The sequence below is a fragment of the Gorilla gorilla genome, chromosome 13 (genome assembly GCF_029281585.2).
Source record: "Gorilla gorilla gorilla isolate KB3781 chromosome 13, NHGRI_mGorGor1-v2.1_pri, whole genome shotgun sequence".
Classification (NCBI taxonomy): domain Eukaryota; kingdom Metazoa; phylum Chordata; class Mammalia; order Primates; family Hominidae; genus Gorilla; species Gorilla gorilla.
The window spans coordinates 96,229,428-96,247,229 of NC_073237.2; the positions used below are offsets into that span (position 1 = coordinate 96,229,428).

Sequence of the window (17,802 nt, forward strand, 5' to 3'; positions counted from 1 at the left end):
CAATTAATACACAATAATTTTACATATTTATGGGATACATGTGATATTTTGATACATACATACAATGTGTAATGATCAAATCAGGGTATTTGGGATATATATCACGTCAAACATTTATTATTTCTTTGTGTTAGGAGCACTTCAGATCTTCTCTTCTAGCTATTTTGAAATATGCAATAAATTATTGTTAACTATAGCTACCTCACTGTGTTATTAAACATGAATAATGTATTCCTTCTATCTAACTGTATGTTTGTACCCATTAATCAACTTCTCTTCGTCCCTCCTGCCCCTTCCCATCACTCTACTCTCTACCTCCAGGAGATCAACTTTTTTCCCCCTTTTTATTTAGAAATGGAGGTCTCATTATATTGCCCAGGCTGGCTTCTAATTTCTGGGCTCAAGTGATCCTCCTACCTCGGCTTCCTGAGTAGCTGGGAGTACAGGCTAGATGTTCCATCCATGTTGTTGTAAATGACAGGATTTCATTCTTTTTTTTTTTTTCTCCCTAGACGGAGTCTCGCTCTGTTGCCCAAGCTGGAGTGCAGTGGTGAGATCTGGGTTCACCGCAACCTCCGCCTCCTGGGTTCAAGCGATTCTCCTGCCTCAGCCTCCGGAGCAGCTGGGAATACAGGTGCATGCCACCACGCCTGGCTAATTTTTTTGTATTTTTTAGTAGAGACGGGGTTTCACCATGTTAGCCAGGATGGTCTCGATCTCCTGACCTCACGATCGGCCCGCCTCCACCTCCCAAAGTGCTGGATTATAGGCGTGAGCCATCGCGCCCGACCCGTTCTTTTTTTTAATGGCTGAACGGTATTTCATTGTGTATATACACCACATTTTCTTTATCCATTCATCCATTGACAGACACTTAGGTTGATTCCATATCTTGGCTATTGTGAATGCTGCTGCAATAAACATGGGGCTGTAGGTATCTCTTTGATATACTGATTTTTTTTCCTTTGGATAAATACCCAGTAGTGGGATTGCTGGATCATATGGTAGTTTTATTTTTAATTTTTTGAGAAGCCTCTGTACAGTTTTTCTTTTCTTTTTTTCTTTTTTTGAGACAGGATCTCACTGTGTTGCCTAGGCTGTAGTGTAGTAGTAAGAACACTGTTTCTTGCAGACTCACACTTTAGGGCTCAAGGGATCTTCCCACCTCGGCGTCACTGGGACTACAGGCACCCACCACCACACCCAGCTAATTTTTAAATTTTTCAGAGAAGAAGGATCTTGCTATGTTGCCCAGGCTGCCCTCAAACTCTTGGCCTCAAGTGATCCTCCTGCTTCAGCCTTCCAAAGTGCTGGAATTACAGCTATGAGCCACCGTACCCAGCCCATACTGTTTTTCATAATGGCTGTACTAATTTACATTTCCCACCAACAGTGTATAAGAGTCCTCTTTCTCGCCAGGCGTCGTGGCTCACGCCTGTAATCCCAGCACTTTGGGAGGCCGAGGCAGGTGGATCACCTGAGATCAGGAGTTCGAGACCAGCTTGGCCAACATGGCAAAATCCCGTCTCTACTAAAAACAAAAAAATTAGCTGGGCATGGTGGCATGTGCCTGTAATCCCAGCTACTCAGGAGGCTGAGGCAGGAGAACTGCTTGAACCCAGGAGGCAGAGGTTGCAGTAAGCTGAGATCGTGCCACTGCACTCCAGCCTGGGTGACAAGAGCGAAAATCTATCTAAAAAGAAAAAAAAAAAAGGCCTCTTTTGCTACATCCTCACCAGCATTTGTTATTTTTTATCCATTTGGTGATAGCCATTGTAACTGGGGTGAGATGGTATCTCATTGTGGTTTTGATTTGCATTTCCCTGATTAATGATGTTGAGCATTTAAAAAAATACCTTTTGGTCATTTGTATGTCTTCTTTTGAGAAATGTCTATTCAGATTCTTTGCCCACTTTTTAATGGAACTATTTGTTTCTTTGCTGTTGAGTTGTTTGAGTTTCTCATACATTCTAGATATTAGTCCCTTGTTGGATGACTAGTTGGCAAATATTTTCTCCCTTTATACAGGTTGTGTCTTTGTTGATTGTTTTAAAGAAATAATTATAGGCAGCAGTGTGGATTTATGTGTAAGCAGGGTAATTACACTGTAGTTTATAATAGTGGAAAATTAGAAACAACCTAAATAGCCAACAATAGCCAATTTGTAAAATTGTGAAGCATCTACGTAATTATAGAAAATTATTTACACGGAAACATTTTTATTATACTTCATCACACTATTCAAAATAAATGTTTTATTTTCTTTGTTCTTTCATCCACCCATTTATTCTATCCGTTAACAGTTTATTCTATTCATTGCTCCTTGCTATTCCACTCCTTTGGGTTTATTTTCTTTATTGTTGAAATATTCCTTTAAGTACTTTTAATGAGGGGCTTGGTAATAAACTCTCTTAGTCCTTGTATGTCTGAAAATGATTATTTTGCTTTCATTCTAAATGATAATTTACCTGGGAATATACCAACTCTCTCAGCACTTTGAAGGTATTTCTGTCTTTTAATATCTTGCTTTTAAAAGCAATCTATTATTGCTTTATCGGTCTTTTATCTCTCATTTTTTTAATGATTCTTGTTCTTTAATGTTTTGCAATTTCCCTTCCATGTATTTAGGCAAATTTTGTTTCTTTTTAATGTATGCTACTTGAGGCTGATGTGCTTTTTCAGTTTGAGGTCTTACATTTTAATTATCAGTATATTCTCTTTGAATAATTCCTTCTTACTGTTTTCTTTGTTCTTTCTTTCTGGGACTCCTACTTGTTATTAAGCTTCTCATTTTATCCTTTATGTCTTTTATCTTCTTCTTTATACTTTTCATCTTTTTATTCCTCTGTGTTCTGAGTGATTTCTTCCAATCAATAATTGTTTCTTATCTATATAATTTACTGTTTAACACATCTTTTGAGATTTTCATTTCTAGAAGTTTTACTTGGTTTATATTCAGGCTGGCCTCTTACTGTTTCATAATATCTATTTTTTTAAAAGATTCTATTCCTTTTTGGAATAGAATGTTTTTGGATATTTAAAAATATACTTACTTTAGTTTCTTTTTTAAATTATTTTATTATCTTTAGTCCATTAGGTATGAATTTTCCTGTTTTGTTGGGTCTGTGGATGGTCTCTTTTGGTAATGAATTTCTCCATATGTCCCCAGTTTCCATTCACTGTTGCACCTGTTTTACCCTCTTTGTTTTTGTACCTGGAGATTTTCCTTTTTGACTTTTGAGCTTGTATCAAACATAAAAACCAAGTTACCAATGGGTAGGTACTGGAGGCAGTTTATATAACCAACACATCAAGATTTTCAACTGTGAAAGAAAGGGGATAAATATTTAATGTTTTGGGGATGATAGATCTCTGAGAATCCCTTGAAACAATGGACTCTATTCTCCAAAATAAACTACATTCACTTTTTTTTTCTTTTTTTTTTGGTAGAGATGGGATTTTGGCATGTTGCCCAGGCTGGCCATGAACTCATGGGCTCAAGTGGTCCTCCCGCCTTGGCCTCCCAAAGTGCTGGTATTACAGACATGAGCCACTGTACCCGGCCCCTTCATTCACAATTTTTCATAAGGATTCAGTGGCTCCACAAAGTCTGTATGTGAATTCCTATCTTTATAGACCCTGGACTAAGACAGCATAACTCAGCAGTATTAACATACTCAACTTAAAATTTTTTAAACATGGGTGAGGTTGTGGCTAATGAAATGGCATGAAAGCATGGTGTACAATGGTGGCTTTCAAGCTTGGTTAAGCTGTGAAGCCCATTATTTATATAAGCTCTGATAAGCTCCAATTTATAAAATAGTTGTAAGTAAAGTTTCTACAACTGAAGTAGGGGGTGGAGTCCTGGAACCTACTCACCTCTAGCCCCTACCCTTGTACTCTGGCCCCACATGCATACCCTTGGACTTTCTGGAACACTAGTAGGAAACTACTGGTGAAGTGGAAAAAGTATTTCAATGTAATTTCAGAAAATCTGGGTTCTTATTCCAGCTCTGTCACTGGTTTTTTGAATCAGTTGTAGGCAATACTAATCACTTTATTGAAAATGGAAGAGGCAATTTAAAGCACATCAATGAGAAAAGTTGCATATTATGTTATAATATATTTGAAGTTGTGTAATTACAAAGTTACATTATGATGACATTAGACATGAAGTTTGATACAAGCATCAGTGTTAAGCCATTTGATACCTTTTTTAAAAAGGTTATTCAATGTCCAAGATAGATCAGAAAATGAAAACTTGGACAGTATACTCCTAGCTTTTTTAAAAGTATTTATATACATACATACCAACTTACATAGAAAAAGACCTGGAGAGACGTATGCCAAAATGTAAAGAGTACATTTTGTACTCTTTGTAAAAGGTGAGGAGATGACTGCTGACTTTATTTTATTCTTCATTTATTTATATTGTCTGAACATTCTAAAATATAATTTTTGTAAAGAGAAAAAGATTTAAAAATCAGTGGTTTCATAAAGAAAAAACAAGTCACTCAAGGTCAGCATTAGAAATATTTATTTCTATTTATTGATTTAGAATAAATTGTAAAACTAATCGTTGGCTTTTAAAAATAGTGGAAACGGATTTGAAAACATTCTTAAAGAAATATTTTTCTTTTAGGTTTTTCTATATGAGTGGAGAAGACAGCTGTTACCAGGGAGGTCATACAACATTTTTTTAGGATGTCTGAAGATGAAGAAAAAGTGAAATTACGCCGTCTTGAACCAGCTATCCAGAAATTCATTAAGATAGTAATCCCAACAGACCTGGAAAGGTTAAGAAAGCACCAGATAAATATTGAGAAGGTGAGCTGTTTCATTTACTACCACAAGAAATAGTTACATAGTTTGATTTATATTGGTTGTTCATTTCAGCTAAATTTAGAGTATTAGATAAGAGGCATTGCTGAAACACCTAGCTCCTATTGATTTAGCAACATTATGCATTTTTTAGCTGGTTTTTCTGTTCTGCATATATACCTCTCATATATTCCTTTTTCTGGGAAGGGATATAGGAATAGAGTCTATGCTTTTTTGTTTGTTTGTTTGTTTGAGAGACAAGGTCTCGCTCTGTTGCCCAGGCTGGAGTGCAGTGGCATGATCATAGCCCACTGCAACCTCAAACTTCTGGGCTCAAGCTATCTACACACCACTATCCATGGCTAACTTATTTTTTTTTTTTTGGAGAAACAAGTTCTTGCTTTGTTGCCCAGGCTGGTCTTGAACTCCTGGCCACAAGCTGTCCTCCTGTTTTGCCTTCCAAAGTGTTGGGATTACAGGTGTGAGCCGTGACGCCTGGCCAAGTCTATACCTTTTTAATTGTACATATTGAGGTTTCAGGCAGTTAATAATTAAGATACAAATTGATTGATGGTGCACTATAATGTAAAGGCAGAGAACTTTGGCTAATGTACCTGCCTTAATTTCATTCACCCCATGGCAAGTTTTTGAACTTTGAGTGTGTGTCTTTCAGTAACTCGTATCCTCTTTAGGTATACATACATTAAAGAAGTAAATCATTGTGAGATATGAGGGAATTTCCTTACTTCACAGCTTCCCTTTGAGGAAAGCTCACAATTGAGAAGTACTGCCTAAGTCAGTTGAGGAAATAGGTAGAGAGAAGATGAATTAGTCTCAGGGACTATGAGAGAGGTTGCATAGAACCTCTATGCTCTGGTGAAGTGGTTGTGGCATTTTTGGAAACATCAAGTTTACTCAGTACTGAGCATTAATTTGGCAGATTATGTTGTCTTATTTGCTGTGTGACAGGCCAGTGATATTTTTTGTTTCAAAAAGACTTTTCCCAACATAAGTGTTAAGCTGCAGAACCTCCATTTATTTATTTATTTATTTATTTATTTATTCATTCATTCATTCATTCATTCATTCTTTTGAAGGTTGGGAGTGGAGGATATGGTCATTAAGCCTTTCAATATAAACATTATTCATTACTCAACTCAGTAGCATATAGAAGTCAGAAAAGTGTACCTTTTTCTTCCATAGATACCATCTGTCTTTCTGGAATTCAAGTCCTTTTAAAAGTGGAGAAAATCAGTTCTGAGAATATTAAAATGAAAAGTTTAATGCGAATATTTGAAGTCTTTCTAGAATTTAGGATTAGTATTTTGTCATCCTTGAATTTCTTTCTTCTTTACTTACAAGCAATAAGTAATACTGTGACTTTTAAGGATGGATAAGGAGTTGTTTAGTAAATGGGTTCTTTTTAACATGAATGGAAGCAAATTAAGGCCATTTCTTTCCTTTGTTGTCCTACTTTTCCTTTGAGGTTTGGCATGTCTGTCTTTGATTTCCTTTTTCTTATGTTTATTCTATACAAAAATGCCTGCTGTCAGTACCCTCAGATCCTTGCTACATGTACCACCCAATCAGTCATCAATGGAAAAGCCAGGTGGGTGGGGATAGAATGGTTATATTACTGATTTTATTAGTTGTGCCAGAGGTCACAAGAAGATTATTCCAGAGTTACATCCATCCATCTCTGCCAGACATTTTTTTCTTTAGCATTTTATGAAATTTTTAGTTACTGTGGAATTTTTAGACAGTATCAGAATAATTGTAGGTGATATCATCTTAAGCCAAACAGTTAATTTTATACTGATCTAGGTTTTATTCCATATCCTTGATCATTCCACTGTCTCTAGGATGTCTAGCTTAATTATAAAAGTGACTTTTTTTTATCTATATAGGATTGAATAGCTTATTTTAATAGATATGTTATGGAAATGTAAAAACATTTAAAAGCTGCAGGGCTCACTCTGGACAAAAGAGTTAAGAACTAAGTTTGGACTCCAGGTGTCTGACAGTGCCTCACTTTCAAAAAGGCATATTATTCTTAGGGGAAAGGTGTAGAAAGATAAAATATTTATTATGCTGGACATCAGTCATCCGATATGAATTTAAAAGAAGAAAGTCAGACTGAAGGGAAATTGAAGGTAAGCCTTAGTGGAGTGATTCTGCAACATCTGAAAACAATGAGCGTAGTGTGCTGTGGACACCTGGAGCTGTATTCCATAGGTCCTTCATTTTATTATACATGATAAACTTGATTAGAATGTAATCCTGAAATTTGAAGTGTTAGCATTCAGCTTTCTTGGCTAATGTAAGATAGACTTAAGCATTGTTAGTAGGAATGACAAGATAGTAAGCCTGGAACATAATTTTCTTTGTTTCGTATTGTAGGGATTTGGGGAAAAACTTACTGTGTAGCACATACTGTATTAGTTATATGGATAAGGTACAAGAGGCAGAAAACTCAAAAATCATATGTTAAATAAGATAGAGGTTTTTGTTTTGTTTTGCTTTTGTTTTTAATCTCATAGTAACAGAGGCAGTCTGGGGTACAGTGGCTGCTCAGCAATCATCAAAGACCCAGGCTGTTTTTATCTTGCTCTCCCATCCTCAACTTGGTTCTACCTTGTGTGTAAAATGGCTACTCCAGCACTAGCCATCACATCCACATTCCAGCTTGGATGGAATAGCCAGAATCATACCTTTTCTGTGTTCTTTTTTCTCTCAGTGCATTTGTTGTCTCTCTCTCTTTTTAAAATAGAAACAGAGTCTCACTCTGTTGCCCAGGCTGGAGTGCAGTGGTGCAATCATAGCTCACTGTAATGTTAAACTCCTAAGTTAAAGCAATCCTCCTGTCTCAGCTTCCTGAATAGCTAAGACTTCAGGTGTCCTCTACCATGTTCAGCTAATTTTTAAATATTTTTGTAGAGACGGGGTCTCACTATGCTGCCCAGGCCTATCTCATCTCAAAGCCCTGGCCTCAAGTGATCCTCCTGCGTTGGCCCCTCAAAGTGCTAGGATTATGGATGTGAACAACCATGTCTGGCCTCTCCTTTTCTTTTAAAGAGAATTCTGTTTTCATTTCGTGGATGCTGTATCATAACATCTTTCTATAGTTTTTTTTTTTTATAAGTTTTCTTCTGCTTCTTTGTCCTGTTTTTCCCAAGTCCGTTTTTTCTTTCTTCTCTCTCTCTCTTTCTTCTGTTTCAGCATATAGTATTGTAGGCTCTTCTTGGCTGGCTGTTGATATTTAAGAGTGCTGATTGGAAGGTATGTGTGTAAATGTGTTTGTGTGTATGCATGCGGGTAACAGGTTAGGGTGGGGGCTTTGCTGTCTGGAGGGTTGAATAGCTGAGAATCTATTTTAATTGGAGAACCACTAGATGTCAGTAACTCTAGGTCTTGTTAGCTGTTCAGTTTTAAGAAAGAGCAGTCCTCCATCTCCTACCTGTTGGGGTGTGTTTATTTTTTCAACGGTGATAGTTGTGGCAGGGGTTGGGTGAGGAGGTTGGAGGGGTGGATATAGTATGAATTTTGTGACCAGCCTTTTAAGCCAGGGGAAGGAAAGTAGGTGAAGAGGTGAGCAGGCTCACCACCATTCAGATATTTATTGTCCAGGCTTAATCTTCCTGGTTGTGGTGTGGTAATTGATCCCTGCCCTTAGCTGTGCTTGGTGTCCAGGGTCCTTAGCTTCTCTAGCCTCTCCAGAGGCTGTCTTCTATAGTATTGTCTTGTGCAGTGATGGAACAGGGCAGTTACTCGGGCAAGTATAGAGGGGATCTGGTGGACTACCTGTTCATTACATAAACTTTCAACCAATCCTTTTGCTTTTTGCCCCACCATACACTTCCATCTGGTTACCTGGTAGCTGGTACCTTCAGTTGCTTAGTTGTTTTTTAGAGACGAGGTCTCACCATGCTGCCCAGGCCCATCCCATCTCAAAGCGCTGGCCTCAAGTGATCCTCCTGCATTGGCCTCTCAAAGTGCTAGGATTACAGACATGAACAACCATGCTTGGCTGTGGCTTGCTTCTCATTGCCACTCTTCCCTACCATGTACCCCTTTTGCAGGCTTACATTTTAGCTTTCTTTGGTTTGCTGAGTCAATTACAACATATCCATACTCTTTCTAGTTTGCAAAATGTTGCAAAATGTTAAATTTTTTTGTCAGTTGATGTCTTCTATTCTATTCTCATTCTTGTGAATTTATACTTTCTAAAGTTCTTTGTTGTCATTTAGTGGGATTTTGGAAAAGAGTAGAGATGAATATTTGTGTTGAATCTGCCAGGTTTAATGAGAAGGGAGATTATTTATTATAGGAAATAAATGTTAGCTTTTCGTAAATATTTATTGATGTTTGCTATTTCTTAGATTGTTAGCATTGAAGAATATGTAAAAGATAGATTTTTAATTCTCAAGAAGTTTGCAGTCCAGTTAAGGAAATAAGATAGGAAATAGTCAAAAAATGATAAGAGGCAGCATATAATTACTATGAAAATGGATGGCATGGGCTATTCAAGCAACATGAAATCTGAACTATATAGTATAAAGTCAGACATAATCAGTCTTATTTATTGTTAATCTGTGATTACAATGAAAGTATTTTTCATTTCTCTTTTTAGTGTGTGAGTATCTGCTTTGATCTTTTAATCACCTTTCCCAACCTCGTTCCTTTTTTCTGACAGAACCCCATTCAGTTTCCTTCCTTTGTGTTTCAAGATAGGCAAGCCTCAGCACAGGTGGTGAATGATAATGGTCTGATAAATGTGGTAATTCCAATCTTGTCAGTGTTTGGTTACCAGTGAACAATAGACATATCCTGTAGTTCTGGCCAGTTATACCTGAGGGAAAATCTGTTTGGGGTGTGGAAACTGGAAAGATTTTCCTACTGTTATGAAGATATACAGATATGCGTGGAAGGAAACAGTCCCCTTCTTCTTCTTGGTCTTTTGTGTCTTCCTGTTGTATCTAGAACTGTAACCAATCCTCTTGCAGCTATTAGGGGACAAATCTGAGGACAAAAGCTCCTTATTGAAAGTAGTAAAGCAGCAACATAGAACTTGGACACTTAATGACCTTGTAAGCTTCTGAATTAAACTAATGTAGAATTATTCTACTTCTAGATTGCTTTGTATGTGAGATAATAAATACTTATTATTAAAGCCATTTTTAATTTTGGGTTTTCTGTTGTTTGCAACCCAAAGCATAGTAATTGGCTAAATTATGGCACTGCTTCAACCTACCTCTCTAGTGCCACCATGCAAAGAGACAGTATCAAAATGATATTTTGTAAAAGTAGTGCTGTTTAGCAATGCTTGTCAGGGATCTCAACTTAACTAAATTTGTAAGGAGTTGTAATTTTTTTCACACATATCACTAAATCATTTTAAGTTTTTTTTCCTCCTCAAACATTTGGATTGATAACTTTTAATAGTGTATCCTAATTTAGTTATAAAATCATGTAAACAGTAGGAATCTGAATTGTTCCTTATTTTTCTTGTAATTTGTTGTAATAAGAAATAAGTTCATCTAGTTCATCCTCCACTTGAAATAGGAATCTCTTCTAGTTTTCTTGACAGGTGAGAAAATAATAACAGTGGAGGTGGTAGTTGTTTTCATTTGCTGAGTGCTGTGTTAGGTGTTTTTATACATCATAGCATTTAATCCTTACAGCATCATTATAGGTTAGTTATTGTTATTGCCTTCGCTTTTTAGGTGGAGAAAGATTTAGAGTAAATTACTTGCTTGAGATCCCTATGTTAGTAAATGTGTTAAACTTCTAACATGCTTGAAATGTAGTGTGCTTCTGAAAAAAAGTGTGTTGAATGAATGAATATACATGTATAGAGCCTAAGATTACATCATTTTAGAAGCCACTCTATACTGACAGCTTTTTAATTGACTTTGTAATCAATTAAATGAATTCCATAAGACTTTTTTTTATATGAATTACATGTATTGAATCAGATCACACCTATTTCTTATACTGGTGCAATTGCTCTTTTTAATTTAAATGCTGGACTTTACAGTTATCATTGTTATATTTGTTATTATATGGAATTGTGACCTTTCATCTATGTTAATCCTTCTAATTTATGTTATGTGCAAATTTGATAATTATGCATTCTTTGTTTTGAAGTCATTGATGAAAATGTTGGACAGGAAGGGGCCAGAGCACACTGGTATACTGTCACCATTTCCACACGCTCTCCCAAACCATCTCACTAATTATCTAGTATGGAATTTTCCCCAAGATTCACATTAAGATTTACAGCCTGCAGTGTTTTAAATATACTTTCTTTTGTGAAAATTGGGTCAATATTTGCAAGTCTTTAGGAACCTTACCAATTCTTTGCAGTTCTTCATAGATAAGCAGAGATATTTCTGTGATCACATTTGCAAGGTCTTTTGGTTCTCTCGAGTGTTAATTTCCCTGGGCCTGTTGACTTGAACTCATCTGAAGTATCTAGGTTTGTTCTTAATCTTCCTTTGTTTTTATTTTCCTCTTAATTTTATTTTAGATTTTTGTATTTTGAAGATCATTTTCCTCAGTAAAGAAGGAAGGTGGAAAAAATATGGAGTTGAACAGTTTTGCTTTCTCTTTTACATCCGTTGACAATATCCACCCTATCATTTGTCACCTTTCAGACACTGTTTATTGCATAGCTCAGTTACTTCCTACTTAGCACGTCCTGATGATACCATCCCTAGTCAGATATAAACACACCACCCTTACACAGTACTGGGCCACAGACCTTAAGGTTCATAGATTTAACATTAACATGTTTGTTGTTTTTGTTTTGCCTTTCAGATTATTTATCTCCTGGTCATCAAAGATTTCCTTTTTTTATTTACTCAAAGGGGACAGGAGTCAGTCTGTGTATTGGAAGATGTGACCATATTTGGTGAGAGTGGAGGGGTACAAAATATTTTGCAAATGAGGGATGTTTACTGCCTTCCTGACTGTAGACTGAAGGAGGCAAGGACTTTGACATTTTCCCCAACGCCTATCTGTATTTCCAATGCCTGTCACATAGTACGTGCTCAATAGATATTGATTGAACTAACTAAAATTGTCCTTATCTACTGTCAAACTATAACAACCTAGAAGGGTATATTCTTGCTGAACGAGAACATCAAGAAGACAGGAAGGAAGCTGAAGATATCTCTGTCAAGTCATCCTCTGTGTCTGTCATGTGTCCCACATGTGTAGTCCTAAATGCCACTGTCTCACAGTTGGCCTCTTATCAGGACCTAAGCCCTGTGGAGACAGCAACTTGCAGAGCCCCATTCCAGGGGCAGCAAGGGGTGGGCAAGATGGAATCACTCAGCTTAAGGAAGGTCTTCCCCATCCATGCTTTTGAAGAAGGAAGAAGTGCGACTATCATTCACTAGTCTAATCTTACTGCTAAAATTAGACTGAGTGCTCCATCTCCAAACCTGGAGGGCCATGGTGTGGTGTCTGTCACACAAGTCAAAAGTTGTTCTTCCCAAGGTCTGGGCAGTGGAAGCAGTATAAACACTGACGAATAAACTCATCTGAATTTTAAAAAGATGAAGAAAATTGTTCTTGTCCCCTGGTGGAACTTTTCAAATGACACTGACAAATAAACCTCTCAAAACCTGTAGAACCAAATTGTTTTTAACAACACTTTTTTATTCCCTTTTCTATGTCCTCCTTCATCTTCTGTTTCTTTTCTCTCTTTCCTTTCCTCTCTTTTTTTTCTTCCAACTTTTATTTTAGGTTCAGGGAGTATATGGGCAGGAATATCACATGGGTAAATTGTGTGTTGCTGGGGTTTGATGTACAAATGATTTCACCAGGTAGTGAGCGTAGTACTTGAACATTCACATTTTAATAATTCATGGGAAAGCTGCAAATGTCTATGATATTAGACAGTTGTAATAGTAAAATTATAATCTTCCTCATAAGATTATTGTGAAGATTAAGATATTATATGAAAAAAACCTGCATGCAAGGTTGATACTTGGAAGTGGAGAATATAACAAGTAAGTTAGTTTACCCAGGCATTCAGCATAGACACTGTGAATGGAAAAATCAACACACAACATGTTTTCTCTTATACTCTCACTCAACAACAACAGTCACCAACACAGAAGACTTCTGTGACCAAATGTGTGTGAGTTTCTCCCCATATTTCAAGCAAGCAATCAGTTCAACAGACCCTAGCTTAGGTATCTTCCAGTTGAATTCAATTCTGGTGCTATCTACCTAGAGATAGCCTCAGAAACCACAGTTTGAGAGCCAAGTCCCACAAGACCACACCCTTCCCTCCCACCAGTCACAAGTCCAGGCCCTTGGAACTTCTAAACAACCAGCTTCAAGTTGGAGTTCCCACGATCCCTTTTTGGGCTCGATTAATTTGCTGGGATGGCTCACAGAACTCAGGGAGACAATTTACCAGTTCTTTATAAAGGATATTACAAGGGATACAGCTGAAGAGATGCATAAGGTGAGGTATGAGGGAATGGGTGCAGAGCTTCCATGTCCTCCCTGGAGACACCACCCTTCAGGAACCTCCATGTGATCATCTCTCTGGAAGCTCTCTAAATTCTGTCCTCTTCTACCTCTTATGGAGACTTCATTGGATAGGCATGATGGAAGCATGGACAACCATGTCAAAATGTGATTGGACAAAAAGGGTATGATCTAATACTAACAGACTGAGTGGAGAAACCCAACAAGGCCTGTCTGTTCAGATTCTTATTGGCCTCTCCATGTAATGTTTCTTCCTCCAGGGTATGGGGCAGGACCCCCTCTGGAATGAGTGTCTTATGACCCACAATCAGTTTAGAGTCCTGCCATTGGCAGGTTCGGAGGGCAGGAGGTCAGAGAGAGATTCTGTTTCCTGAGGTCTACTTTGGACACTGAAAGTGCCCCAGCATTGTAACAAAAGACATGTGTCTGTCATGTGTCCCACATGGGCCATGGGAGTTATGATCAAGGAACTGTGGACAAAGACCAATGTATATATATTATATATATGTAATATTTATATAATCATAATATCACAGACACCATCAGTTAATAGTTTCTAATGCATTAGATTCAGAACATTCCTGAGATATATTCTTTGTGTTGTTGGTTTTCTATTTTTGATATTTGGTAAGCATAGTGAGTTGAGTTACTCTTACCTACCCTATGGGGTAGATATTACTTATCTTCATGATACAAGTAATTCTCAGTTTATGGCCTGCAATCATTGGGCCACCTTTTAATATTATATAGCTTTCTGTAGATTCTTTGATATTTTCTATGTAGACAATCATGTAATCTGTGAAGACAATTTTATTTTTTTCTAGTCTTTGCCCCACCCACCCTCTCTCCCTTCTTTCATCCTTCCTTCCTTTTTTAACCTTATTGCCCTGGCTAGGGCCTCCAGTATGAAGTTGAGTAAGAATGGTGAGATCAGACATCCTTACCTTCTTCCCAATATTAGAGAATGGTCTTTCACCACTTAAGTATGGTGTTAAATGTAGGGTTTTTGTAGATTCCTGCTGTCAGGTTGAGGAAGTTAACTTCTATTTTTTAGTTTGCTGAGAGTTTTTATAATGAATAAATGTTCAGTTTTGTCAAATGATTATCTTTAAATCTACCGTCTTGCTATTTTTGTCTATTTGTCCATCTGTTCTCTTTTCCCTCTTTCTTTTGGATTAATCAAATATTTTTTATGATTCAATTTTTTTCCTTTTGCTGGCTTACTATAGCTCTTGGTTTTTTATTTTTTATTTTTTTAGTGGTTGCTTTATGGTTCAGAGTATACATCTTTAACATCACAGTCTATTTTCAAGTAATGTTATATATTTCACTTCACATATAAGAACCTTCTAACAGTATACTTCTAGGTCCTCTCTTAGGGTCTTTTTACTGTGGTTGCTATACATTTTACTTCTGCATACATTGTCAGCCCCATTTGTTTTTGTTATTTTTGCTTTAAATTGTGTTATTTTTCAAAGAGATTGTAAAAATAAGGAAAAATATTTATATTTACATATATATCCGTATGTGCCATTTTCAATGCTCTTCATTCATTTGTGTAGAATCCGGTTTCTGTCAGGTATCCCCTTTCTATCAACTTGAAGTACTTTTTAAACATTCCTTCTAGCACACCTTTCTGCTGGTGATGGATTCTATCAGCTTTTTAATGTTTAAAAATATCTTTATTTTGCCTTATTTAAGAAAAAACTTTCTCTGGGGATAGAATTCTAGGTTGCATTTTCTGTCATTTTCAAATACTTCCAAGATGTTGTCCCACTGTCTTCTGGCTTGGATTGTTTCTCACAAGAAGTCTTCTGTCATTCTTATCTTTGTTTCTTCGTATTTCATGTGTCTTTTTTCTTCCCGTTTTTAAGATGTTTTTCTTTATTTATTTTAAGTAATTTTACTGTAATGTGCATTAGTATAGCTTTCTTCATTTTTCTTGTCCTTTGAGCTTCTTGGATCTATGGTTTTCTTGTTTTTCTCAAATGTAGAAAATCTTTGGCCATTAAGTTTTTCAAATTATTTTTCTCTCATGGAGTCCAGTTACATGTGTTTTATGTTGTTTTCATTTGGCCCATGACTATTGATCTTGGTTAATTTATTTTCAACTTATTTTTCTCTGTGTGTTTCATTTTGGATAGTTTCTATTGCTGTGTCCTTAGGTTTACTAATCTTTTCTTCTGCATTGTCTTATCTGCTATTAATCCCATCTAGTGCATTTTTTAATTTCAGGTACTCTTTTTTTAAATTCTATTAATTTAATATTTTAAAATATCTTATATGGCTTTTCTTCTAATGTGCTTATATTTTCTTCTACCTTCTTAAATACATGGAACATATCATAACTGTTTTTAATATCCTCATTTATTAATTCCATTATCCCTATCATATCTGGGTCTATTTCTGTTGATTGGTTTTTCTCATTGCAGATCATGTTATTCTGCTTTTTTGCATGCATGGCAATTATCTTTTGGATACCAGACATTGTGAAATTTACTTTATTGGGTACTGAATATTTTTTAATTTGTTTAAATATTTTTTAGCTTTATTCTGAAACACAGTTTCGTTGGGAACAGTTTGATCCTTTTGAGTCTTTCTTTTTTTCTGACAGAGTCTCGCTCTGTTGCCCAGGCTGGAGTGCAGTGACACAATCTGGGCTCACTGCAAGCTCTGCCTCCCAGGTTCACACCATTCTCCTGCCTCAGCCTCCTGAGTAGCTGGGACTACAGGTGCCCGCCACCACACGTGGCTAATTTTTTTGTATTTTTAGTAGAGACGGGGTTTCACCGTATTAGCCAGGATGGTCTTGATCTCCTGACCTTGTGATCCGCCTGCTTCAGCCTCCCAAAGTGCTGGGATTACAGGCGTGAGCCACTGCGCCCAGCCTTGAGTCTTTCTTTTAACCTTTCTTGCTTAGGACCAGAACAGCCTTTACTTCAGGGCTAATTTTTTCCTACGGAGAGCAATACTTTGGAGTATTCTACCTGATACTCAGTGTATTCCAAGGTTTTTCCACTCTGACTTGTGGTCACATGTACCATTTCTAGCCTTGGGTGATCTTCAGGAATTATTCTACCTGTTCTTTTTCTGACCACGGGTTGTTCCCTCACATGCATGTGTGGAGGAGTCCTTTGTTGAAGACTCAAAAGGAAAACCCTGCAGATCTCTGGATTTCTCTCTCAGTGTATTCCTCTCCTCTCAGTGCAACTAGCCCTTCACCATGCAGCCTTCTCCTCTCTGGTATTGTCTGATCCATGAATTCTGATAGCCTTGGCAACTACAAATTCTCAACTCTGTTTCCTTAGTGTTAATTTTTCTTAAAATATCACAACAGGTTAGTAGTGGGCAATTAATTTAAAAGTGGTTTATTTTCAAACATGAATCTCTGGCTTCCTTTCTCAAACTTTTATTACTGTTATAACACTGCCTAAAAGAGCTTTCACACTGGATCTGATGGCATCAATTAAATTTTTCTTATAAATGAAAGTGGTTTGGTAATGGTTTTAAATTTATGTTTGGTAAATACATTTTCAATATGGTCTAATTTTTTAAAATATTTTTATTTATTTATTTATTTTTTGAGAAGGAGTCTCACTCTGTTGCCCAGGCTGGAGTGCAGTGTGGCACGATCTTGGCTCACTGCAACCTCCACCTCCCAGGTTCAAGCAATCTCCTGCCTCTGCCTCACAAGTAGCTGGGATTACAGGCACCTGCCATCACGCCCAGATAATTTTTTTGTACTTTTAGTAGAGACGGGGTTTCACCGTGTTGGCTAGGCTGGTCTCAAACTTCTGACCTCAGGTGATCCACCTGCCCCAGCCTCCCAAAGTGCCGGGATTACGGGCATGAGCCACCGCGCCTGGCCGGTCTAATTGTTTTAAGCTTAATAGTTATTGTTTAGTTCTTAGATTATGTAAAAATTTTAGGAGTATCAAAAGAAGTTTTTGCTACATCATTCTTTACCAAATTTTAAGAATGTGCAGAACAAGGAATATAAAAATGCCCTAGATATTTTTTTAATGCTCTACTCTTATAATCTATGTTTTCTATGCATATATGAGGGAATTTTTATATTTCTGTCCTTTCAAATTATTTCTAAGTTGATGTTTTGGGAATGTGTAAAGTATCAAAAATGTGTTTAATGTAACTATTCACATCTGCTAACATTTTACTTATTTGATTTTTTAATTTCCAATAAAAATATATGATATTTGGTGTTGATGTTTATATTCTATATAAATATTCTGCTATAATATTATCACATATTCCTATGGTTCCTATCAAATGAAAAAATTCCGATGATTCTGTTCCTAATTCTTTTTGGATGATACTCTGAAAGCTAACAGTTGCCTTCGTAAAAATTAAAACATATATATTAAAAGTGCAGTCTCATTTTTTATTTACTCTCTAGTCTGTGGTTTCAGCGTTATTTTTTTAAAATTCAGATTTTAGTTTTCAATACTTAACACT

At 36.6% G+C, this 17,802-nt stretch overlaps 1 protein-coding gene across 3 annotated transcripts in view; it reads left to right on the plus strand.

The window, feature by feature from the left end:
- STX17 (syntaxin 17) overlaps positions 1-17,802 on the plus strand; it is a 65,013-nt gene that overhangs the window by 3,910 nt on the left and 43,301 nt on the right. For all 3 annotated transcript variants that reach the window (XM_004048348.5, XM_063696623.1, XM_063696622.1), the window contains exon 2: positions 4,643-4,827. In XM_004048348.5, the coding sequence (XP_004048396.2) occupies positions 4,705-4,827 (123 nt within the window). In that variant the 5' untranslated portion in view covers positions 4,643-4,704. The remainder of the gene's footprint in view (positions 1-4,642; positions 4,828-17,802) is intronic.